Genomic DNA, 26,260 nt, shown 5'->3' on the forward strand with positions numbered 1-26,260 from the left:
TCGTACTGTACACCTTACTACAGTACACCTCTTGCTTCTGGCGCTCCGCAAAACTGCAGTAAAAACAAAATAAAACGATACAAATACATATCAGTCATCATATCATTTTCGACAGCCGCTTGTCCATTTCTGGGTCACGGTGGCCCGGGAAATATACCCGGAGGAAACCCACCTTAATACGGGAAGAACGTCTCATGCTCATGCTTTCATCCATAGCAGGAGAATGTGAAAGAAAATACAAGCTTTCCGATGTTCTTATCTTCCTTTGCAAAAATAGGCTGGCCGCATGAACAGGCACTTGAATGACAGTAGTTAAACGTCCCTTTATGAATTACAGCATTCATTGTAGAAAGAGATGTTAAAACAAATGAGGTCTGTTTCGCTTTTCTCTTACAGTAAATACAGTTTCATTGAGAACACTGAGAAGTTGAAAAAGGTATATTAAGAAGGTAAAGAGCTGAGATTTTGACTACACATTGAAATGCAGTTTCCTAAATAAATAAGAGATAAATATTCCTAAATAAAAATATTTTTTGGGAACAACACGTTTTTCCCCTCTTCATATAAATCTACATAATAGAGGTCCCATGTAGGATACCTCCTCTGCAATCTTTAAAAATCAGATCTTTATAAAGCTTTAGTGCTATTCTCACCTTCCCAGAGCAACAAACAACATCCTCTGAAAATCACATGGGGAATAAGGATCAGTATAAAAATAAAGTTATTACAAAATTGCACAGAGAAAAGTGTTCACCAGGGAAAGCAACTACCTGCTCGTTAGTGGTTCTTTAGTGACTATTAAAGAGACAAGCAATCCACAGCACTGCTTGGGAATGCATGAAGCTTCAAATACCATCCTGGGATTCTTTTAAATTATTTTAAAATCCAAGCTCGTTATTTAGAGGCTCAGTTAAGTGTTATCACGACCAATTCAGAACAATTTACTTCATGATCATACTTATTTTGAAACAGAAAATGCATAGATCCAGTATAACTTACTTGCAGTAGCTGTTGCATGCACAGCCAAGTCTGGACTAACGAAAAAGTCAGAAATAAGAAAATAAGAAATAAGACGTAAGGTTGTGTAAAACAGTCAAAGAGTGAGCAGTGTTGACAGGTTTTGAGTTTGGAGAAGAAATTCCTGGATGAGGACTGCTCCGTTTTCCCAGTTTGTTCTTCTTAATCACTGGAATGTAAACGTACACATTCAGTAATAAATATATATACAGAACCTTACCACAACATCATCTCTCAAACCTACTGCACTGTAACCTGTTTACAAACGAACGTTGTACTGTGTGCAGAGTGAGGGCCTGAATCATTGACTGAGAGTTGAGGGTGGAGTGGTGACTCTGTGGCTCAGGATCTGTGCCTGTGGCTGGAAGGTTGCCGGTTCAAATCCTGCGGCTGGCAGAGGTATCTTACTCCGTTGGGCCTCTGAGGAAGGCCCTTAACCCCAGCTGCTCCAGGGGTGCTGTATTAAAAGGCTGACCCTGCGCTCTGACCCCAAGCTTCTCTCCCTGTCTGTGTGTCCCATGGAGAGCAAGCTGGGGTATGTGCAAAGACAAATTCCTAATATATATATATATAAAATACATTTATCATATAATATATAATAAAGTGATCTAAGATCTCTGCACACAGTCAAATCTCTTGCTCTTGTCTATATTAAGCAGTACATTGCATAACAAAGCACACAGAATTAGCATTAGTACCATAGTACTACTAATAATAATAACTTACCTAACTAACACTTGTAGAGCCCTGGCCTCCTCCTCCACGCCTCCCTCACATCTCCATGCAGGGTCAGGGGATCCCTGGAGTCTGCTATATGGGGAAGCCCACCATAACAGTGGGGTGGCCCGAATATCCGGAATAAGGGATTGTGGATAGAGGAGGGATCCCCTGAGCCCTCATGGAGGGGCTCCTTGACAGAGAACAAGCTTGTGAGAACTAACTACCGGGGGCTAACTACCATATCCTGTAAAGAGTAACAGCTACAAAACTGGAATAGTACAATAATGTCTTCTCAAAAGCTCACAGCAAGAAACCTCATTAACGTGATATGGAAATTAGAACTGACTAGAGGCTATGATGCCGTACCACACTGGTATTTTATGCACACACATAATTATAAGCTTGCTTCTTCCACACTTAATCAAAATGTCTACTTGAATATTAATAAGAACCAATTGAGAAGCACAGCACAAGGATGGCCACCAATCAATGGTTCTTTACTCTCCTGCACAAGTGTTCTTGCACCTGCTGTAGAAAAGACTGAGACTCATGTTTAAAAGCCTCTGGACGTAAAGCTCCCTCCAGATTTTTTCAGATTGATACCCCTGATGAAAAAGCAAAAAAAAACATAAAATATCAGATTGAGTTATATACTGGTTTCACATGCTACAGTACGTGGAATTGCTTGCACCTCAAACATCAAAAAATGATTTGTTGTAATTGCGATAGTGCACAGCGCAAAGTCAAATTTGACAAAAAGCTGAAGTCCAGAAAATGTGAGAGCAAAATTCACACGCCTAAGTATTCCACTCAATAAAATCCAACAACAACAGATCTACAACAACACTCTGATCTTCAGAGTTACACTGGAAACCCCTAGGACTGTACAGAGGCTCTGAAGTTTTCCTGTTTCCCTGGGTTAAACATGGAGCAGAGACACATGGAAATCATTCAGCAGTAGCGTGCTTAAGGTCAGAAAACTCTCCTAAGGCTGCAGGCAAACAGTCACTTATCTCCACAAAGTTGGAGAATGTCTTCAAAAGAATCCACATAATGCAGAATCCACAGCTCCACTTTGTAGTTTAGGGACTGAAGAAGTCAGGGCGCAGTTCAGTGTAGTTTTGAAGTATGTGTTTTTAGAAGGCCCTCCAGAGAGCCAAGCAGAGAGAGATCAGCACATCTCCTCCCACTCTGTTATAAAACACAAGCGCAGTTTACTGTATATTCACCCTAACAACCACTCGGCAGTTTTAGACCTGGACACATGTGAAAATGAGAGAAGAGAGAGGGTGGCCCAGTGGATCAGCGGTGAGCATTATTGCCTCTCAGTGCTAGGGCTCTGGGTCCAGTTCTGGACTTGGGTGCTATCTGCAAGGAGTTCGTACGCTCTTCCTGTGTGTGCATGGGTTTCCTACAACAGTCCAGAAACTGTTAGGTTCTGGGAGAATTGGTCCAGGTGTACGTGTCTGTGTGTGTCGGTGTCTGTCTGAGCCCTGTCCAGGGTGTATCTTGCCCCGAGCCTGTCTCCGGCTCCCCCACAACACTGAATTAGCTGAAGCGGTAGGAAAACAGATGCATGGAGGTAAAAGGTATAAACATATCTTTAAACACCAAAACATAGAACAGAAACGCAAAAAGAGGAGACACTTATTTTCCCAGCTATGCCTGAAAGACATTTAGGAACTATGTCTTAAGGTAAAATGAAATGAAAATTGGGCTTTTTGGACATGGTTATCAGCATGTTAATTTAAAAATGTTTAAGAAAGGTGCTGGGAAAACATTCCCTCTGTGAAATATGGCTCAGTGTTTACTATGTTTTGGGGCTGTCTTGCTTCTGTAGGTTACATAGAGGTTATAGCAAACTCAAACCAGGACATTTTGACTTAACAACCAGCCAGGCCAGTAAAAGGGGCATTACAATTCTCTTTAAAATAATGTCTATTTTTCAGAGCTTTACGGCAATATTATTTTTCTTAAGAGTCCTATTTGAGCAAGAAGATGTGATGAGCTCTACGGTTCTGCCAATGCATAGTTCAGCACAGCAGGTGAGTAAAAATATCTTTGGATATTTTCTCCTGGCTCAACATGTCTTCCTCATGCTCAGGCCACATACTGTACAGCAGCAAGTGACAGCAGTGGAAACAAAGCAGTACTGCTGTGTACATGACACGTTATTCTTTGTAGACACAACAAACCAGTACAAGAGATACTGTACAGGGAAGAGACAGGGCATGGTAGTGCTCTGTTACTGCCTGGAAATGGAAACTGCTCTGTGGTAATGCTAAGCACACCCTGTAAATACTGTGGCCGTGAAGAAAAAATACTTGTTAAGTAACGACCATGATCCATTGACGGAGAATAAAAAAACTGAAGGGGTGGAACGCACAACAGCACCAGAATAGGATACATTCAGGGATAACCAATCGCATTGTTGCCACAGAACAAAGAGAAGCTGTTTGTGCACAAGGCTCATAATTACTGTAATTACTGTCTATTGTGCCACCACGTACATGAGCAGAGCTTCTTATAATGAGGCACCTTCAGCTTTTAAAGAAGGAGGTTTGCTATGAATGCCAGTTAAATGTGAAGATTTATTTGATTCAAATTTTAATGCAGTGGAAAGAAGTGTGGATTTTTGAAAAATTGTAAGAAGGTTAGTACCAAACCTATCCTTTTTTTCCAGTCTGAAGAAGTAACTGGGCAGCTTTACCAGTGAACCGCGAACAGCAAAGGAACATGGACTGGTTCATTCCACATTGAAAAACATTCTGGCCGAGTACCAACTTTACAAAATCCTATTTCTGAACTCTGTCCCTCTCTACCAACACACCTGAAGAAAACCTTGTCTCCACAGCCAGAACATCTTCCATTTTCTTTTTTACTTCTCAGCTTGACATTAACCCTTTACATGCCCCTTTATCAGATGCATTAGCTGGCATCTTGTGTTGGAAATAAATCAATTCACACTCTCGAGCTTGCCCAGTCGTTGATTTTTTGTCATCGTTGCTTGTCACACGCTGCAGGTAACAGAATGCATTTTACACGGCTGGAAAAGGGTATTTTGCTCAGACAGCACAGCGGTAACCCTTTAAATCCACTTTATTCATAATTTTGTGATGCATACTTTCAGATATACTGTACCATCTCAAACAGAGTACAATGAATTATACCCCCCTCGCCGACAGCTCACAGAGCAATTTCGGTGTTATCAACTGGGTGATTGAGGAGCATCAATAAAGAGATCAATAAATCCTGCACTACTTTGCACTGATATTTATCAGACATCCTTCTTGTGGTATAAAATGTACCAACCATGTACCCGTATTATCTTCAATTTACATATTGTTGGTCTAAAAGTAGATTTTGCTTCATATATAACAGCTATTAATCTTCATGTCTATATGCAAAAAATAACTTTGTTCAAAAAGCAAATGAAAACATATTTGTGTAAATTCACATTATATGTACATCAAAGACAAATATTAAAACAATTCCTTGAAAAGCCAAATACAGTAGAATACAGTAGAAAATAAAAACACAAATATTGCCAATCTGTATATGGGATTGTCTTTTAGTCAAGTATCTTAGGTTCTGTTAAAAGATAACTTCTTATACATTTTCATTAGGACCCTGTTTTTAACATTAATTTAAATTCACAAACACAAGAAAATGTCTGGATCATACCTGGTATTAAAATAAATCCCGCTTATATATAACAATAGAGGTTTTCCTAGTAAGACCTGCAGCACCTGAAAAAACCGAGAGACGCTGTGGAACTGGTCCCATTCAACCCAGAACAAGCTGGTTCAGGCTGTGACAAGCCCTCAATCAGAACCAGGGATTCCCGAACCAAAAGAAAGAAGTCGAAGATGGTTTAAAACACGGCCCTCAGTCCTAGTCCTGCAGTGCTTTTTGTTCCATCTCGGCTCTTGACAGCCTGAGTTAGCTCATTACTGGCTGGACTGGGCCAGTTTAACATCCTCTCCCAGTTACTAGAATACCTGGACACATGCTGGGTCCCCCAGGCGTGGAATTGGAGACCACGGTGATGAATCACTTAGAAACGCGGCTCTGAATCAACTGGTTCAGCCAGCAGCCTTTTTGTTCACTGGGTTTATAGCTTGTTTTTCCCTGGTGCTATCGGGTGCTAAGAGCATTACGATCCTTCTTATTGCACTGAGCGGATAACGCAGGCTATAAATTAGCACTATTGCTGGGCATTTAAATGTACTTAATGTCAGAGTGCTGTAAACAGCAAGTTCAGGCTCAGCGAAAACTACTGGTATTACAAAGACATATCCAAAACATGGCAGTTTGTCTGTCAAGATGTGTGAGACCACCCATCTTGGACATCATGTCCCATTAAACACGTTTGAAAAAAATGTACGATTCCCTCGTGCACTTAGTGTTTTAGAGAGATCCAAATGCAAGTTTCAATGAAGGGATACAACTAACAAAAAAGCCAAGATTGTTGCAGAATCTTTTTTGCAGGCTTAATGGCTTTAATTCCTCCATGTCATGAACCTTTCCCAATCAGTAAGCATGGCTAGATGACTATTTTAGATAAATAACCAGTACGAACCACCTAAAGTAGCACACACTTATATGTTCTGTCATGGTCTGGGAACCTGATTTCATTTTTGATGTGCAGTGCGGAGTCTATGTAACCACCTTACATTCAGTAAAATATGTAGTCCCAGACCTCTCTGACACAGTACTTAAATAAAAGCCTTTCTGATAAGGCAGGTTTGGAGTCTGCATTTAAATGCACTCAGAGTAGGTGTCTCTCTGATATCCTTGGGGACAGAATTCCAGAGCTTTGGGGCGCGGCAAGGGAAGATCCTGTTACCCACAGAATGTAAAGGAGCGTGAGGGACACATTGAAGACCAGAGTCAGATGAACGAAGTTTTGCGAGGTGGGGAGAAGGCAGATAATAAGTCAGACAGGTACTGAGGTGCCAAGCCATGTAGAGCCCAATGGTGAGCATGAGGACTTCCAAACCTGGAAAGTCCACTCCAAACCTGATAGGAAGCCAGTGCAGGGACTCCAGGACAGGAGTAATGTGATCACTTGCATGCCACCTGGTCAGGATTCTGAATTCTGAACATATTAACGTTTGTTCGGTGTGGATTTAGACACCCCAGTAAGTAGGCTATCGTAGTAATCAATTCTGGGAAATACAAATGTGTTGACTAGCTTTTCTGCAGCAAAGACAACAATGGACATAATAATAATAATTCCTTGCACTTATATAGGTCTTTTCTAGTTGATTGGTAGGGGCCAATGGGAAATTTGGCCAGAATGCTGGGGTGACACCCCTATACTGGGAAACGCCCTGGGATTTTTAATGACCACAGAGAATCAGGACTTGGTCCTCATCTGAAGGACGGTGCCTTTTTACAGTACAGTGTCCCTGTCACTATCCTGGTGCATTAGGACCCACAAAGACCACAGAGAGTCAGCGCCCCCTGCTGGCCCCACTAACCAATATCTCCATGACTGATAATATTTCTGAGACAGAAGAATATTATTTTTATCACATTCTGTATGAGGGCCAAAATTCAAAAGGCTGAGATCAAATATCACACCTGAATTCTTCAATTTTGATTAACTTGAAGCACACAATGCCATCCGCAGATAGGTTAACTGCATTGGCTTTGTAGAGATGGTGCTCTATCGCCCTGCATCTCACAACTGGCAACCCACTGGAGCTCAGCAGATGTGAGCCTGGTCAGTACCTGGATAGGAGACCTCCTGGGAAAAACTAAGGCTGCTGCTGGAAGAGGTGTTGGCTGGACCAGTAAGGAGCACTCAGCAGATTATAAATTGAATCTGTAGGGAGCTCACCCTGCAGTCCTGCGAGTAGTCAGTGAGCATAGGGACATTATGTTGTAAAAAAGGAGCCATCCTTTGGGTGACTCTCTGTGGTCATTAAAAATCCCAGGGCGCTTCTCGAAAAGAGTAGTGGTGTTACCCCAGCGTCCTGGCCAAATTTTTCCATTGGCCTTTACCAGTCATGGCCTCCTAATAATCCCCGTCTCTGAACTGGCTTCATCACTCTGCTCTCCTCCCCACTGAGAGCTGGTGTGTGAGGAGAGTACTGGTGCATCTCACAGGTGGGGCTGCACACTGGTGGTGGGGGGGATCCCCATGACCTGTAAAGTGTCCAGTACAGCGCTACACAAGTGTAAGGAATGAATTAACTGCGGTCCCATACCGCACCAACTTAATGGAAAGCCAAGCTGCTGCTGCAGGCGGTGCTGGTGGACCAGGAGGTGGCGCTCTTTGCTCTGGGCCAGAACTTGCAAGCCGGTGCCTCAATAAGACACCTGGGGATGCCCAGCTCTAGGGGGCGCTGTCCTAGAGAAGAGACCTAAGTCCTAACTGCCTGGCTGCACGGTCATCCTTTGGGATGGAAAGTTCTGTTCAAATGCAAGGATTTGTTAGGACTAAATTTAGGACTAAATTTGGAAAAAAAACTTAAAATGTATGGTAGAATCATGACAATGACACAGAAAAACATTTTGCAGACACAGGAGGACGTTATGATGGCATCTGTGTGTAAAATATATAAGCTGCTGGCAAAACCTTACTTTCGTCGTGACACTGTATGTTTTTTCTCTACCAGCAGCAAAAAAAGCACATTCAACTTGAAACATGTAGTTATGCTAAAGCACTTTTGGCGGGATATGTCTAGAAAAAGCAAAGGGTGGGAAATGGCAGAATGCACGTTTGTCCTGGGGCTAGAACTTCAAAGCAGCCTGGCGACGCCTCCGGCCCATCTTGACCTGTCCTAGCGCCACCGGGGCCTTCAAATGACCAGAGAAGTGCTGATCGAACCCGAGACTCCACAGGACTGCTCCAGCCCTTTCCCCAGAGCAGAGAGCGCCGCCCCCGCCGCCGGCCAGCCGCCTAGACGATGAGTCCTTCGGTCCTCTCGTGGCCCAGTAAGGAGCGAGTGTCGCCCAGGGAGCCCCCCGGCCCGGGACCCCGGTCAGCGCGCGAGGACAGCAGCCGCCAGCTGGCGCGGCTCGACCGGTCCCACCCGCTGCCGCGATGGCGGTCGTCCAGTCCTATGTGCACGCTGACCTCAGAGGGACTCAGGCTCTTCATGTGACCCTGGGCACGGCTCTCGTAATGCTCCACCGAGGTCTTCTTGTAGCTGGGGAAACAGAGGCCACATCACACCGGGCGAGTGAGAGGCCGACCTCTGGCCTGCCCCTTGCAAATCAACAACAAGCACGTGTGGATGGATATTTGTGTTTTCTTTAGGCAGTTTAGTTCAAGAATGGCAAACATCTGTGGCAGACAACCCTGGTTCCGCAGGGCCGAGTGAGGTTCATGTTTTCACTCCATCTCGAACCCCATTAAGTGGAGAGGAAGACGACTTAGCTGTGCTTTTCCAGGTGCTATTGGAAAGGTGCCTGGAACACCTGCAGGAACCCAACACTCGTGGGCCAGAGCTGCCTGTTCCTGGTGCACACGAAACTCACGGATTGAACTGTTGAGCACCGTGATGACAATAAATTGGCCATGAGAGAGGCCGTCTCTAAGACTGCTTCACATGCTGGAATCAAGACACTCGTTAACTGGAAAATAGGAATGCTTGAACGTCACATGGGACTGTTCTATGTAAAAGTTATGTCCGTATGAACAGTTAACCAGGCCTGTCAGACCTGGAAATCTGATGGGGTACAGTAGGGTAAAAAGATTGCATCCATCCATCTTCAATGATTAAAAAAAATTGATTATACGATTATTGTATATTATGAAATGACCAATGTGCCTCTCGGTCGTTGATCCAGTGTTTGTAGCCTGGATCTCTCACACATTCATGGTCCAGAATATGTAAATTAGTAAAGGACCGCCTGATGTATTGTTAACAATTTATTTAATAAAGTTGATTTTATTCATTAACAGGAATGTTTGGGACTACGTCAGCGCATGAGAAGTAAATGGTTTTCGGGAACTGACATTATCTTCACCCGTGAAATAAGAAATGGATAACTGAACAGTCAATAAAAACAAGACACTGGTAATATCACTGTCCTGAAAGCAATTGCATTTAAATTAGTAATGAGGCAGAGTGTAAATGTCAAACAGCTGTATAGATGTGGGAAAAGGGCAGTGCCCTGAGGCGAAGGCCCCTTTTATTAAGTGCGTCCGAGGTGAGGCTCCTACAGGGAGTGCAGGCTGTTCGCTCAGAGGAAATAACATTTTCTGTGACCGTGACACCTTCTCAATCTAGATTGCTTTCATTAACGGCCTATCACAGAGTATCAGCCCTCTCCCTGACAAGCAGCTCTTTCCTGTAAACACTCCATTTCAGAATTACAATGCTGCCCGGTGGGAAAGAGGGGGTTTTACTGTATAATATTCAAAAATGTTCAAACACAGATCTCTTCTTTTAAGAAATTTCCAGCTACAGTAGAACCAATGATCAAAGTCTCTGGGTCCCTTTCGCTCTTACTCCTTGCATGGTTCCTTGTCTGTTCTCATTTATTGATGGTTTTTGTAGTGGCTGGGATTGTGAATGGCCATTTCTTGGACTCTGAGGTAATGTGAGGGAGACAGAAGAGGCTGTGGGCACTAGGTTTTGTCACAAACGACTCGTTTAAAGATTACAACTCCTTACAGTATGTCAGACTCCTTTCTCAGGGGCATTGTGGTCACATCCCAAACAATCTAACAACCTTATTCTCATGACTTCCTTACAAGGCGAATGTAGCTCTAAAATGCAAAATACTAGGCCTTCATACAAAGAACACCTCGGGGGTTATTACTGTGCTCAAGGCAGTGTGAAATTCATTTTCACATCATGTCATTATTCTCTCTGAACTTCATAAAGTCCTGTTAACCTGACATATACCGCCAAGATGGTTGATTACTATTGTGCCTCACTCAGTTCGTGTCTTAATCAGTGAGAGAAAACAGAATTAAAACTTCAACAAGTCAAAACAGGAGAGAAAATAAGAGCAACACAAGGCACATGGGGATATATTGCATAATCATTATCACTTCAATGGAATTCCCAGGTGCGACAACCAGTAAGGGTGTTCGGATAGACAGCGGGATAATCTCTATAATCCGGAAGCTGCAGGTTTGACTTGTCACTAGCCAATCGTAACTTGGGATTCCCAAGTGTCAGTGTGCGGCTAGTTACGGGTTAGGGGTGGAATTAGCCTGCTGTGGGCTCTCTCCATTCTCACACAAATAGGGACTTCTGTGACCTGTCGGACACCTGCAGACTCGCAGTGATGTCAGCAACTGCTGCTGCTCCAATCAGCTCTCACTCTCCTGTCCACCGGGGGAGTACCTCTGAAAGGCGGGTGCGTCGAGGAGCATGTCTCACTGTCCCGTTCTCTGCTGAGCACTACAGGAGCAGCTCCCAGCGATCTTCGAGGGAAGACCGCCTACTGCGATTCGGGTGGGCACTAAATCAAAAACAATTGGGCGATTGTAGATGAAGGCCGTCACAGGGACGTTAGCGCGGACTCACAGTTTGAGTAAGAGCGAAGACACCACCACAGAGACAGAGGACGCTGCCATAGCTGCTGACCCCATCCAGGGCTGCAACACCAAGCCTGCTGGCATGAACACACCTGCAAGACAACACGGACAGTTCTCGTGACACACACCCACAATGCCCTGCGCCGGCCTCACACGGGCGTGCAATCCAGACTCGCAGCACGTACTGTACACACATCTCGCAGCACAGCGTAGAAGAGAAATTCATAGCGTTTGTGGTATAGGGCTGCGAAAAAGCCTTTACTCAGAACAGCAACAAACAGTCAGAAAAGGCAATAGTTTAGCCTAGAAGCTAAAAAGACTCCTCTGGGGAAATTAATAAGCTTCATTTCGAAATACACAATTGCGGAGCGATTCCTAAGTCTGTGGGGCCCGGAGCTAAGAAGGTTCATTTTCCTAGTAACGGTTGTTAAGTTGTTAAAACGCATGATTTCCCACCACAAAAGAAATAAAGGGGAGGGCAGATTCACACTTGAGGATTCAAATGAAGCTGTTTCCAACTGAGATGGAAATGAAAATTTTATTGTGTTGCCAATTAGATACAGAACTTTCTCTTTTAACAGGTTGGAACTTAATTATTTTCTATTCATAATAGCACAAATAAATAATTTATGTTCTATCTCACTGTAATGGCGATAGAATTATTATCGGATGATCCTGATCATCTTAATTGACGGTTCTTATTACGAATTTCCCTTCAGTGACTTTGTGAGATTTCACTTGAAATCAAAACATGCTTTAGTATTTGATGAAAAATGCATCTTAAAACATTTCACAAAATGTATTACAGAGGACAGCTTTTCTATTGTAATAATTCACAAATTTTTGGTTTTCCATATTTTGCTATAGCTCATCTTTCATAAGTTCAATTAACTACATCCAACCAAACAGAACTGCGATCAGCCTCCTCTCTTTTTTAACCTTTTATGTAGTTACAGTGTTACAATCAATGACTGTAAACATTGGTTCTTAAAATCAGATTTTCGGTGCTCTGCTTCATCTCACTTCTCTACAGAAAGAATTCACTGTATTACAGTGTCTTAGAATCTCCAGATTAGACTTCTACCCACCTGCAGCTATAGGTATTCCCAACAAGTTGTAAATCAGTGCAAAAACAAAGTTGATTCTTATTCTTTGCACCGTTTTCTTGGATACTTCAATACTGGCCACAACATCTAATAAATCATTCTGAGGAAGAAAACAAAATATTCTTTAATGTACACACAATTATATACAGTATATATAAACGCTTGTGCAATAAAAATCAATTTAGGTGTTGTTCTATCCAGTTCTCAGGAATTGAAAAAATAGGAAAAGAGGAGATATTATAAAGAAGTATACAATCATCTGTAACTGACAATGCATAAAATATCCTGTCGACTATATGTAGATTTAGAGCAGATGCAAACTACAAATTTAGAAAAGTGGCACATTTTCTGCACAAGCAGTGTAAGGGCTCAGCCAAGAATGCTGACATCTTCATCTGATTCACTGACCTGATCAGAAGGATGTGTTGTTTTTGCTAGACTTTGGTGCACAATACGGTACCGCCACCTGTTCATTAATCAACCGTGATGATGGCTTTGTTGCCCCAGAAAAGGCTGTTTCTGGGACCCAGCCAGAGAATCTAAAATATGGCATGTCCCCTCGTGACATTGGACCACACACAGTGAGTTTTTTTGGTTGCAGTTCCAGGTCCAAATCAAGCCTGGTTTCTACAGTGAGGTGAAACGGGAACTCGGGGACACTGGGACGCGAACTGGACCCGGGACCCAGCCCCGCGAGCCGCGGCTGCCCCGCGCGCAGCCCAGTGAGACGGGGGGGGCGATAGCTCACCCGGATCAGAACCACGTCGGCGGCCTCGATGGCAACGTCGGTGCCGGTGCCGATGGCGATGCCCACGTCGGCCCTGGCCAGGGCGGGGGAGTCGTTCACCCCATCGCCCACCATGGCCACCTTCCAGCCGCGCTCCTGCAGCTCCCGCACCTTGGCTACCTTGTGGGACGGCAGCACCTCGGCAAACACCTTCCGGATGCCCACCTGCGATCCGGACCGTCGCCGTTACCGACCAGAACACACCACAGCGGCCAGCTTCAGCGCCGCTCCTCGGTGGTCAACACAAGCGCAAGCTACCCGTGACTGGGACCCACGAGACACGCACGTTCACGTGACTTAATGAAATCCAACCGAGTGTAATTAAGTTGACACCGGTGAACCTGCCCAGCAAGGTGGGATTTTAACGAAATGCTTTAACAGTAGCTTGCTCTCAAGTACTCTTGCATGCTAGCTGGCTCTGCACTGGTGAAGGAGCATTTCAAGCGAGTTCTGGTCCTGTGTGTGAGAAGGCAGTGGTTATGGGAGCTTCCTTTTAAGACAGAATCTAAAACAGGGGGGACCACAGTCCAGAGAACCAACAGAACCAACAGAACCAACGCATTGCATTGTGGGGGAAAAAACAGGACTAGTGTTGGTAATGTTCATGGCAATCATGGCAATATATATAATATATAGAATTATATAGCACCCAAGCTTTGGGTGACTTGAGATGTGTCTCTTAGATCTCAGATACAGTTTGTGACACTGGGAAGAGTAAATACTTCTAACTTCAAAGGAGAGAGGATGCTTGCTGAGCTCTGGGGGATCCCTGTGAGCAGAAACAATAGTTACGTTTATCTTGGTATGCCTAGGCAGGCTGTGGATTGATGATTGCAAAGGAGCAGGGCAGAAAGACACAGTATAAGTTCACATTAAGAGAAGCGGGAGAGAGAAAAGAGGAGAGGCAGGAGGAAGAAGCAAGGGGAAGCTGGGAGAAGAGAGAGGAGTCCAGAGGAGTTGGAACCTGAAGCTTGCGCCAGGCAAGGGCTTCTACTTCATGATCATCCAAACCAAACCTGACTGGAGCTGAGTATCTGAACCTTGTTAGAGAGAGCATGCTATTCTGTGTTTTTAGGGACCTTGGATTCCTGGTACTTCACTTAGAAACGTCTTTCCTGATTAGGGTGCATTTTATGGACAGGGATATAGGCTCCCATTTATTTTGTGGCCTTTAGGGTGCAGAGAGAGAGATTCAGTCAATTCCTATTCCAATTTTCACCAGTTTCGTAGCCCCCCCATTTGCAACAATATAATATAGCGTATATAATAATATTGTGTATAAGCCATGTCAAGAAGTTCCTTGTTTTCAAATGAGAAATTCTACTTCTAATCAGGAAATTAGCCATCAGAGTAGAAATATCTGGAGGCAGCCTGTTGTTTTGGTCTTTCGGGGCTGGTGGCTGTGTGCCCCAGTGTCCGGCGGCCGGCGGCCCACCTGCGTGGCGATGGCTCTGGCGGTTTTCCGGTTGTCCCCGGTGATCATGACCACTTCGATGCCCATGCTGTCCAGGACGTGCACGGCCAGGGCCGACTCCGTCTTCACCGTGTCCGCGACGGCAATCATGGCGCACAGCACGCCTGCAGCGAGAGAAGTCGCGGCCAGGGAGCAATTAGCCTCCGCTGGCGAATCCTGCTTGCTGTGCGAAGCCATAAAAAACAACAACTTTGTGCCAAAACTGCAACTGAAGCTTCCCAAGAACCTGCACATCCTTCCAAAGCCGGGGACCAAAGCAGACATGAAACAGGGTCTGTGCTCTCCTATGTCTGGAAGAATACCTGTGCTTCTTTCATCCACGTTATACATTTCTCAGGCATTAGTGTACAATCAACATTTCTAACCTTCTGACATGGTGTCATCTCTTTTGTGCAGGAGGAACGTTAAAATGAGCCCCCAAAACGCATACGATGCAACAAAGTTAGTACAGCTCTCAGCAGAAGACAGCGTGATGCGCCGTTAAAACAAAATCCCACTCTGAACAGGGTAAGATTTCTGATTTATAACCGATCATTTTTTTTTTCTTGGTCATTCACACAAGAACCTTGACTCAGATAAAGTGCGCTTCTCATGGCAGCTGGTGTCCACTGTTTAGTGAAAAGCAGGGATCGGCTTCCTGAACAGAAAGCCTCCGGCCGGTATACCGTTAATGGCCACCAGAATGGCCGTCTGCCCTTTAACCTCATGGCTGCACATGGCGTCATCCACGTCTCTCCGGACAAGCAGCCCGTTGCGTCTCATCCACTCTCGATTCCCGATCAGCACAGAGTAGGTGGGACAGGGGGGCGGACCTGGAAAGACACCGTGAGCTGATCAGTGCACAGCGCCGCACGCCGCCAGAGAAGAGCGCACAACAGCAAACGCTCCTGAGCTGTGAGCCCTGCTAAGTGGTTTGCTCTTTCAGGAATCTCCAGATATTGCAATTTGCCTCTCATCAGGAACAGATGCTGTATTAGAGCTGCTAAATTTAAATTAAACAAAAGGCAACACAATTTATGGTGGGCGGTGGGCTATTTCACTGTGGTTCATTTGAGTTATTTTGATAAAGGCGCTTCCATAATCTTCTCTCTTTCTAAAGATAAACACCAGGATTGGGCCCAACACCTCAGGTCATGACTCCAGTGTTGTGTGCCAGGGTGTGGCAGGAGAAGAGTGAAGATGCGGACTCCACAGACCTGCAGTGTCAGTGTCGATGACCAGGAGGCTCTCGTCAGTGGGGGCTCCTTCACTGTGGGTAAGCTGGGTGTTCTTGGTGTTCTTGTTCCCCTGGTGTGTCTGCAGGAGGGCCTCAATGTTGGTGACTTTGCAGCTGATCCCACATCCTGGTACGGCCTGGAAATCTGTGCAATATCCCAGCGCGTCCGTCTCCAGCTCCTGAAACAAGGCCGAACAGAGGCTGTTCATTCTGGGAGCCCTTCCTCTCCATCTCAGGGGACGAGAACAGATTGTCACAGTCATGCCACAGGGCAGTGGTTCGCAAGCCTGCTCCTGGAAAGCCAAGTTATCATCTGGTTTTCATCCAAGCTGAGCTCTGAATAACATCAATGGAAGAATTACTTTCTTGACTGGCTGAATTTAATGCAACTAAATTAAACTAAATGCAACAGGTCTAAGAATACAAATAAATAATTCCTTACACCTACATAGCACTTCTCTTGACACTCCATTCAAAAATACACCGGGGTTACACCCCTACTCTTTTCGAGAAACTCATCTGGATTTTTAAAGACCACAGAGAGTCAGGACCTTCAGTCTCATCTGAAGGACGGTGCCTTTTTTCAGTATAGTGTCACTGTCGATATACTGGAGCATTAGGACCCACACAGACTGCAGGGTGAGAGCCCCCTACTGGTCCCACTAACACCTCTTCCAGCAACAACCTTAGCTTTCCCAGTCTGTACTCATTGACTATATGAAGCTCCCTACAACTCCTGCAGGACTTTGTCTTTCCAGCACCAGGGTGAGAGACCACTGTCACAGGGTGAGTGCTCTCCTATGTTGGGAGGAATTCCTGTGCATCTTTAATGAAATATTTAAATATGAAATATTTCTCATGCATTACTGCACAATCGATATATCTATAACTTTCTCTCTGACACAGCTCAGATGAGATTATTATTAAGGCTTTCTTTTGACAGATGTTGATGCAAATGATGCCGCTGTAGAACTATAATGAATACGTGCATCGCCACCTTGAACATATTATTTCTTAGCGGCATGCAGAGGCATGTGGGCTTTCAAGCAATGCCTTCTGGGAGAGGCTGGTACTACTTTATTACAATGTTTTGCATTAAGATTATAGGCAATCTAAAGCAATAACTTTTAAAGCTGCCTCACGAGTCTCATAAATTCAAGTTTATACTATTATATACTAATTCTCAGTGTTCCATGTCAGTGGATCTGGTTCCTCTAAGGCAGGCAATGAAAGGCACCAGTGCTTCATTTTACTGACTACTGAAAACAATCGCTCACAAACATTCCTGAAGTAAATACAACAACTAGCAAGAAAAAGAATGCAACAGCTCTTCCTGAGTACTTGGAAACTACCTATGCAAGACTGTTCCTGCTCTCCAGCTTGTCACAAAACACTTCCCTCTTTCACCTTTTAAAGCCTTTTTGTGTATACGCTTTAACCAACTTTACCTTAACACATTTTACCTTGAGACAAAATCTCTTGCTTGGCTTGAGCAACAGTACATTTCCATTATTCATTTCAGAGTGAACGACTAATGATCAGAGCCTCCAGATGAGAAATATTATTTTTTTCTTAAATGCATGATAGTTTTCGACTGCGACCTCTCATTATGCACCCAGGTGACTGTGGTCTGTTGTGCTTTTGTTACCAGTGTTATTCCACATCTCCAGGGAGATCTGGGACACCCTGAGGACACCTTCACCAGTTTCTTAATGAAGGGTCAAGAGACTAATCCTTCTGTTTACCTGTACTGCAGAGAGAGTGAGGGATGTCTAATAAGGCAGCTAGGAGATGAGTGCATGTATATCCCTCATGCAAGGGCTGTTTGAATTTGCAGGTGCTGATGGTGGAGGCCTGAACCAGTCCTGGGGGGTCCTTCAGTGACCGAAGGCAGCTGTGCACTTGCCTCTTTGCAGTACTTGGCGACGGCGACGCCCAGCGGGTGCTCACTGCTGGCCTCCGCTGTGCCCACCACTGCCAACACCTTCCTGAGGGGCAGCAGCCGCCCGCTGTCCGGTAGGATCAACACACGCATCACCCGTGGCACGCCGTTCGTGATTGTGCCCGTCTTATCAAACATCACCGCCTTGATCTGAACAGGCAGGGAGAGGGGCACAGAGCAGAGACTCAGGACCCTTGAGATATCCAAGATTACAGACTCCTCACCGGTCTGCCTCTGTACTGCTGCAAGACCTCCGGAGAGCATGGTTTTAAATTATAACACGAACATTATATTTCATTCCTGTAGCATATTAGATATTTATTGTAAATGATATTTATACTATATATTAGATGTGTATTGTATGTTTATAACATGAACACGTAGTGCTTATTTTCCACCCTGGGCAAAGTGCCCCCTCCAAAGCAACTCTAAAGAGTTAGAGCAGCACTTTGAAGTTTTTTTCTTTTTTCCCTATAAAAGAGGAAGTTTCCAGTCGTGGGGCCACTACAGCCGTTGGCTCGATTGTCCGACGGCTCACGCAGAAACGCAAGAGGCAGGACAAGACAGCGCTTTGCGCTTGCTCTGAAGGCGCCGCCTCCACGGTGTGTCGTGGGGGGAGGAGGAAGAGGAGCAGGAGGCGGGCGCAGACTCTACCTTGTGGGCCATCTCCAGGGGCTCCCCTCCTTTGATGAGGATGCCGTTCTGCGCCCCCACCCCGGTGCCCACCATGACTGCGGTGGGGGTGGCCAGGCCCAGGGAGCAGGGGCAGGCGATGGCCAGGACCGTGATGGAGGCCTGGAAGGCGAAGCGCACCACGACATCGACGCGGGGGGTGTCCTTGTCGTAGCCCTGCCGACAGCAACCCCCGGCGTCAGCCCAGGGCCCATCACTGGGCTCCCGGAGCAGCCAGGATAAATCACAACACGGCTGTCGCTCAGCTCCGCAGAAAGCAAAGCGGTAAGCAGATGCATGTTAACTTCCTCACTGCAACTCTCTGTTTCACCTTAAATCAAATTTCCTACATATTTAGGGTTAAAAAAGCTGTTATAATTTGCATTTCAAATTCATGAAGTAGCTAAAGAGACATTAGGCATTTCCACAACAGACACAGACACACATTTTTAACAGAGAGGTTAGAGAAGAGTTTATGGAGATAACAAAAAGATGCACCAAGTCTTCTAAGATTGTGACATTTCTTTTTACACTGATTTAGTTGCTCATGAACAAAACAGCCTCATGAACCTAATCTTTCCAATTGTACTAGGTTTTAAAATTTAATAAACTGTGTGATACTTACGGGAAAAAAATCAGCTACTATACTGAAGTTCACGAAACCAATGATGAGCCAGACCACTAACGTCAGAACAGAGATGATGACAATGAAAGGCACAAAATACCCGCTCAACTTGTCTGCAAACTGCTGTATAGGTGCCTGTTGAAAACAAAAAGTCACACTTCTGTTAAAGGAATTGATTCAACTGTTATGACTATACCTTTTCAAGTTTCAGGGGTAGATAAACCAAAACATTTCTGCCTTCAATCAGGATTATAGCTGTAGTCCTCATGGCTTAATTTAGGTATTGTGAAACAAGATTTACGCTCACTTCAAAGGTCTTAAATTAGCAGGATGGAGGATTCAACCTAACTACACAATTGTACTGACTATGTCCCCAGCTGCAGCCTGCCCCAAAATTTAGTGAAGTTGTAATACGAAACAACACTCAAACTTTGTTTATACTACTATTCCAAATGCGGTTTTAATATTATCAGGATGGTAGCGTTAGGTTAAATAGGATTAAATTATGGGGAAGTTTAACCCTAACCATAGCTTCGGTTCTTAAAAAAACAATCTACCTGCATGGTTTTTGATGTATTAATGTTATAATTAAGAAACGTTTGAACAATTTCTATCACTTTCAGAGTTAGTTTTGGAAATGATGACAAAAGAGCACAGAAAATAAGTTTAGAAATAGTGGCTGATTAAGGTTAGGATGAGTAAATCATAAAACTTTCACTTCGGTCAGGGATATGGTTGTTTTACTCATGGCTTACCCAAGTGTGGTATAAGATTTCATCTTAGGTTCATCTTAAATGTTTTATAGCTATTAATCTATAAAAGCACTCTAACCAACATGAGCCTTCCAGCTGAGTAAACTCGATTAATTCTTCTTGACGGCTCATGAAACGACCAGCTTCCCCAGGTGTGTTGGGAAGCTGCTCCCTGCATTCTAAAAATGTTCTTAAAAATTCGGAGAAATGAATTTATAGTTGTAATTAGAACCTATGAGCGCTCTCTAGTGCTTTAGGGAGGTATATTACTGTTTTCTAAATGCTGCTTGCTAAACATAAAATACATTATGTGTGACTTTTATATCGCTATACTAAATTATACATTTCTGTAACATCTTTAATAGTATTAACCTGTAAAAGCTTTACAATCATTCCTGCAAACACACTAATGTTCTTAGAAACTAATTCTGGTTTTGGTTTCACTGACACCATGAATACAGAGGACCATTAAGCAGGTAGATTTTGTTGCTAATTACCTAGAACCTCTCGTTTTGTGGTAATATTTATGAGGGTGGGGCTCATTAACGCTGCTTTTCCCATCTAAATCAATAAGTGGAACGAATGTTCACTAAAGGCCTTCGGAATGCCACGAAAATTTTTAAAACATAATTAGCCAGTTTTTCAAAAACCTTAATGTGCAATGCTTTTTCTTCTTGTCCACACAGGCCTTTAACCATTTGACATGAACCACGTTAGCAGGGAAGGCGTTCGGACGGCTTTCTGTTGGTATCTACAGTACCTTGGATGTCTGGGCTTCCTCCACTAGTTTCACGATCTGGGATAAGGTGGTGTCGGCCCCGACGTGCGTGGCCTGGACAAGCAGAGAGCCGTGGGCGTTGATGGAGCCAGCGATCACCGTGCTGCCTGGCTTCTTGGTGACGGGCATAGGCTCCCCTGTGGGGAAACACACACACTGCAGCCCCGCTTCCTCACAACAAGGCCATAAAGACATCTTCATTTTAAAAAAACAACCCCATTTGATTAAAAGCTGCCTCCCTGCGCTTGCAGCTTGAGACCCTGGTGTTATCTCACACAAAGGTCAAGGCATCCAATCAGAAGGAACGAGCTGAAGCAGGAGCAGGAGAGAGGGGGGGTTCACTGCCTACCCTCACCCGCCTCAAGCTTGTATTGAAAGGGAAGTGAAGAGAACGACACCCAGTTCCCCCAGGGAACGCAGAACCCCACTTCCAGCAGGTACCCTCAGTTGCTAGCTGTGCCGAAATTCACTTGTGTTTTCGATCGTCATCCCCCGGCAGAAAGAACGATTAAAAAATAAACCTGAAATCTCTTCCAATTGACCCGGGTTAAAAAATTCAAGCAGTTGCAGACTCTTTTGAAAAAAAGAACAGCAGAATTCCCCTGAGGCCAAGCGCAGGTTCTTGATTGTGAAGCAGGCTGAAGCAGGGTCTGGGTGCCACACCACGTTATCGTAAGCACAGCTTTCTGCTGGGATATTAGCCGGATGGGCGGTGGGTAACACTGTATTCAGTGCAGTTCAGTTTGTTTGTCATCTGCACACATGGAAGAGGTGTTAGTGGGGCCAGCAGGGGGTGCTCACCCTGTGGTCCATGTGGGTCCTAATGCCCCAGTATAGTGATGGGGACACTATACTGTAAACAGGCGCCGTCCTTCGGATGAGACGTAAAACCGAGGTCCTGACTCTCTGTGGTCATTAAAAATCCCAGGGCGCTTCTCGAAAAGAGTAGGGGTGTCAGCCCGGTGTCCTGGCCAAATTTCCCATTGGCCCTAACCAATCATGGCCTCCTAATAATCCCCCTCTATGAATTGGCTACATTACTCTGCTCTCCTCCCCAATGATTGCTGATGTGTGGGGAGCGTTCTGGCGCACTATGGCTGCCGTCGCATCATCCAGGTGGGGCTGCACATTGGTGGTGGTGGAGGGGAGTCCCCCTTACCTGTAAAGCGCTTTGAGTGGAGTGTCCAGAAAAGCGCTATATAAGTGTAAGCAATTATTATTATTATTATTATTAGATGCAATGAAATGCTTATTTCCATGAATCCGCTGCCACAAAGACATTTAAAGATTCACCAAAACATAAACACAGACCAGCAGCAGCAGCAACAAGATCAACAACACACAACGTAAAAAAGAGTCAGACCAGCAGTGTGAGAAGAGAAGACAAACGTCAGCGAGAGCAGTGATGCCGGTGTAGTATTGCTATCTGTGCTTCATACCCAAGGACCAGCAACACTACCTGTGATCAGAGACTCGTCGGCCATCGAGCTGCCTTCGAGGACTTTCCCGTCCACAGGAAACCTCCCTCCAGGGACCACCTTCACCACGTCTCCTCTCTGCACCAGCTCCACCGGCACCTGCTCCTCGCTGTAACACACGCCACAAGGCTCGCTCAGTGCTGTCGGCTCATCCGCCCGCACAGCCCCGGGGAACCCCAGCAAGAGTGCCCCACTCCCGGGGCTGCAGCTGGTCCTCCAGCCTCTCACCTACTGCACATGTCAACACCAGCCGAGAGGCCAGGCCCAAGGCATCAGATGACATCGTCCATCATCAGGTAAACCTTAGCAAAAGCACGCGCGGATGTAACTGAGCGGACTTGGAGTTTTGAGGCCTGCACCACACAGGAAGGGGCTAGAACAGTAAGGTCTATAGCAGACATGCAAGTTCATGCCCAGGGCTGTTTCTCTGATGTAGCAGGAGAGGCCAAGTAGAGTTTTTTTCAGCAACTTCACCTGGAGCTGGGTGCAGGCTGGCACAGAATTTAAGTGCGATGTTAGAACAATATTAGATATGTTGGAAATATGAAAAGCAAGAAAAGATTCTACATATTTAGGAAAACTGTCCATTTTTAATTTAATTCTACCAATGGGAATGGGTTAAACTACAGCATCACTGTTCCTCTTTTCCCTAGTGGTGATTTGTCCTTGAGAGCAGAGTCGAGTTCATTACTCTTTCTGTCAGCTGTTGACTCTCAGGTTACACAACGGTGACGCAGGAAATTGTGGGATCTGTTCAGGTTTCAAATGCATCGTAATTGTTATTTTTGTAACTCACGTATCTTCTGTAATGTATTTCTGGATCTTAATTAGATTATAGTGTGGGAAGTAGTGAATTCTGATTCATGAACACAGTTTTGAAGTGCAAGCATCAGAGAGATGCCACAAGTGAGACAAGTGTAATTAATGAGTGTAATTAACACAGATTGAACAGCTCTTTTTTTGTTTAGTGCACAGCTTGCTGGTTGGACAGTCTAATGCAGTAGGTGCTGTTCCTTGAATCGAACGTTATGAGGAAGAAACAGCTGAAGGAATGAAACTCCTGCAGACACATTCCAACACATTCAGCAATGAGAGACAAATCTGAAGTCACCCGCAGGGCAGGCACTCCAAATGACACTCCAAATGTGTGCTGAGACTGCAAGTTTAGATTCTTCCTATGACATTCCTCTTATAATAAAGCCCCTTACTTTGATCCAAAAAGTATTTTTCTGTTATTTTTTTTTTATTTCTGCATGGTGGACGTCTTTAAGGAAACATTCGCAAGCCATCAGTTAATGGCATTGTTTCCTGCTCTTTAATGTCCAGTAGAAGAAGTGTCTGACAGTAAGAAGGCCCATTACCTGAGCACAGAGTTGTCTGGGCCCATAGTTACTACTGTGGCGTCTGTGGCCTGCAGGGACATCAGCTTAGCCAGTGCTTCAGACGTTTTACTCTTTGGAACAGAAAAACAAAATGAAAAAACTCCTACAATTAAAGGCAGAGTAAAGTCCAGTACTACCTGGAGCTTAGCCCACACCAACTTAACACCCTACTACAGAGTAAATACAGTATTTCTTCAAAGGCTAATTCACAATAACAACAATACTAATTAGGGAAAGAAGAGCCCTGCTTTTACATCAATTTGGTTTTATTCTGAGATTTCTTTTTGTGTGCTTGAGGACTGAATTTCAACACATCTTGGTGAATCTGCTAAACCCCTCACCACAAGAAAACACAACTGGGAAGTGAAATAAAAAAAGGAATATAAAACTCTAAAATTAGATCAGAGTGTGACAACAAAGCCATTACACTCTTTTGGTAGCACACTGCTGAATTAGGCCACATGGACAGGCTAGGAAATGATGGATAGGGATATTCCACTGGAAAAGTGTACTACTTGCTACTTGCTATAATTGTATATACATTATATTTTATATACATATGATATACAAATAATATCATAATATATCATTATAAATACAACAGCTTATGCATATAATCTGCCGAGCGTGTTGCTCCATGATTATGAAAAGCTTGGTCAGTGTATTGAACGTGGTTACCTTTGCTACATGCTCCAGCCAGCGGCCCAGGGCAATAAAAACAAACAGCATAGGAGGAGTGTCGAAGAATGTGACCGGACTTTGATCCGATTTCTCCACCATGGCCACTATCAGAACCACACAGGAGTAAACATACGAGACAGAGGTCGCCAGCACTATGAGCACATCCATGTTGGCAGCCTTATGCTTCAGGGATTTATAGGCCTGGATGTAGAAGTACCGGCCTCCAAAAACCTGAAGAACAAACAGACGGGTGTGAAAACTGTACAGGCGCAGGCCGGCCTTCACCTGCAGCCCCCGGGGAGCACAGAGCGGGAGAACCACACTGTCACAGCTGAGGAACTCGCTCTCCGGGCTAATCGGTATTTCTGTGGGAGTCTGCACTATCTGAAGGGAGCTATCTGAGCTATCTGAAGTCAGAAGAACACGGAGATCCAGCACCCTGGTCGTCAGAGGTGACAGGAGCTGTGGGGCAGCGGCTCTCTGGCAGGGGAAAGTGCGCCGCGGTGTGCGATCAAGGGCCCAGCAGAAGACAGACTCCACTGCAGATCGCACGCGGACCGGCCAGGAGGGGCCACGGCATCCTCGCGTGGGCAGAGCTGCAGGTCTGCTCCCCGTACCACGCCAGAGGCTTGGCAAATAACTCCTGCAGTAAAACCTGTGCTTTCCTGGAAACACGTCTTTCTAAGGCGCTTACCTGGACGGGGGTGCAGAGGACAAAAAAGGCCAGGTTGAGGATGGAGAGTCCCGGCACGATATTCTGCTCCTTGGGCATGGAACTGCTGTGCTTGCTGTCCATGACAATCATGTAGATCATGAGCCCCATGACAGGGATACCGAACACCAGACTGAACAGGAACGAGTTTTTCCACCTGAGAGACGCAGCACACGGGCAGGGGATGACTCAAGAGAAACAAGACCATTGCACTGAAAACACAGAAGCCGTGCCACTGCCGTTCTTTTAAAACTTCATTCCAGTAAATGAGTTGACCTCCGCTTTCTGGAGATCATCCATATCTCAAAACACCACCACGTGGGACTTTTTTGTCTGCTGTGGAGAGCACCCCTTTTGCAAGACTTAATCGTTTCCTAAATTGCGTGAAAGGTAACAGGAGCTAAAAGTGGTTAGACTAGATGGAGAGACCATAGCTGCTGGCGCAGAGTGGTCATCAAGAATACAGAGCTAGTCCCAGTAACACAGCCTCCTGTTTTCTGTCATCTGTAAACAGTATATGGCTTTAAAATAGAAATGTATTAAATCAAAGACAAAGAAAAGGAAAGTGCAGCAAAGACCACACCACTTACTGTTTTATCTCTTCTTGGTGATCCAGGTTACTGCCCACACCTTCATTTTTCATAATGGATGCACCAAAACCCAACCCCTTCCATGAAGAAAAAGTAATAATGAGACAACATACCCGGACTTTACAACACTGAAGAAAATATTTCTAATGTGCAAGTTTTCTGGTGTGTTTTAAGGCAAGTTCCATCCATCCATCCATCCACTTGGTAACCCATTCTTCCAATTCAGGGTTGCAGGACACATCAGAGTCCAACCCAGCAAGCAATGGGCACAGGGCAGGGCACACCCTGGACAGGACGCCAGTCCAGCACAGGGCAGGCACACAGACACAAACTCACTCACACCTGGGCCAAATATCCTAGAAGCCAAGTAACCTACCAGTATGTCTTTGGACTGTGGGAGGCAACCAGAGCACCCAGAGAAAACCCATGATATCACTGGAGGAGCATACAAACTCCACACAGATAGCAGCCTAGGTCGGAAATTGAACCACCATGCTGCACTTTGATGCCAGTTAAACACTATAATTCAAAACAAATAATGTGAAATACAGCAAATTTAGCACCAGCTTAATCCACTGTAACAGAGCCGTGGGGCCTAGAGTATTAGTCTTAGGTTAGAGCACAAGAAGAAACACTCCAGAGACTGAAGAAAATACTTTGCTTTCTTTGTGAGGTTGTTCAAGAAATCGGCTTCACCTATAGGCGAGCCAATTCCTCTGATTTGTCTCTATAAAAAGGTACGACAGACGACAAAAGGTATCTACTCGCTCTCGGGCATAGACAGGTCAGTTCTCTTTTTATGAGACAACAAAAAAGT

The 26,260-nt window shown here is 44.9% G+C and overlaps 1 protein-coding gene across 2 annotated transcripts in view; it reads right to left on the reverse strand.

The window, feature by feature from the left end:
• Positions 1-4,820: 4,820 nt before the first annotated feature.
• Positions 4,821-26,260, reverse strand: part of atp7b (ATPase copper transporting beta) — a 33,695-nt gene continuing 12,255 nt past the window's right edge. For both annotated transcript variants that reach the window (XM_069178796.1, XM_069178795.1), the window contains exons 6-21: positions 25,444-25,520; positions 24,836-25,010; positions 24,139-24,372; positions 23,440-23,531; positions 22,060-22,187; positions 20,583-20,737; positions 19,071-19,205; positions 18,428-18,622; positions 17,738-17,923; positions 15,812-16,010; positions 15,281-15,427; positions 14,577-14,719; positions 13,103-13,306; positions 12,337-12,454; positions 11,238-11,340; positions 4,821-8,900 (exon numbers count right to left, since the gene is read on the reverse strand). In XM_069178796.1, coding sequence (XP_069034897.1) covers positions 8,651-8,900; positions 11,238-11,340; positions 12,337-12,454; positions 13,103-13,306; positions 14,577-14,719; positions 15,281-15,427; positions 15,812-16,010; positions 17,738-17,923; positions 18,428-18,622; positions 19,071-19,205; positions 20,583-20,737; positions 22,060-22,187; positions 23,440-23,531; positions 24,139-24,372; positions 24,836-25,010; positions 25,444-25,520 — 2,541 coding nt within the window. In that variant the 3' untranslated portion in view covers positions 4,821-8,650. The remainder of the gene's footprint in view (positions 8,901-11,237; positions 11,341-12,336; positions 12,455-13,102; positions 13,307-14,576; positions 14,720-15,280; positions 15,428-15,811; positions 16,011-17,737; positions 17,924-18,427; positions 18,623-19,070; positions 19,206-20,582; positions 20,738-22,059; positions 22,188-23,439; positions 23,532-24,138; positions 24,373-24,835; positions 25,011-25,443; positions 25,521-26,260) is intronic.

The sequence above is a fragment of the Lepisosteus oculatus genome, chromosome 15 (assembly GCF_040954835.1).
Source record: "Lepisosteus oculatus isolate fLepOcu1 chromosome 15, fLepOcu1.hap2, whole genome shotgun sequence".
Classification (NCBI taxonomy): domain Eukaryota; kingdom Metazoa; phylum Chordata; class Actinopteri; order Semionotiformes; family Lepisosteidae; genus Lepisosteus; species Lepisosteus oculatus.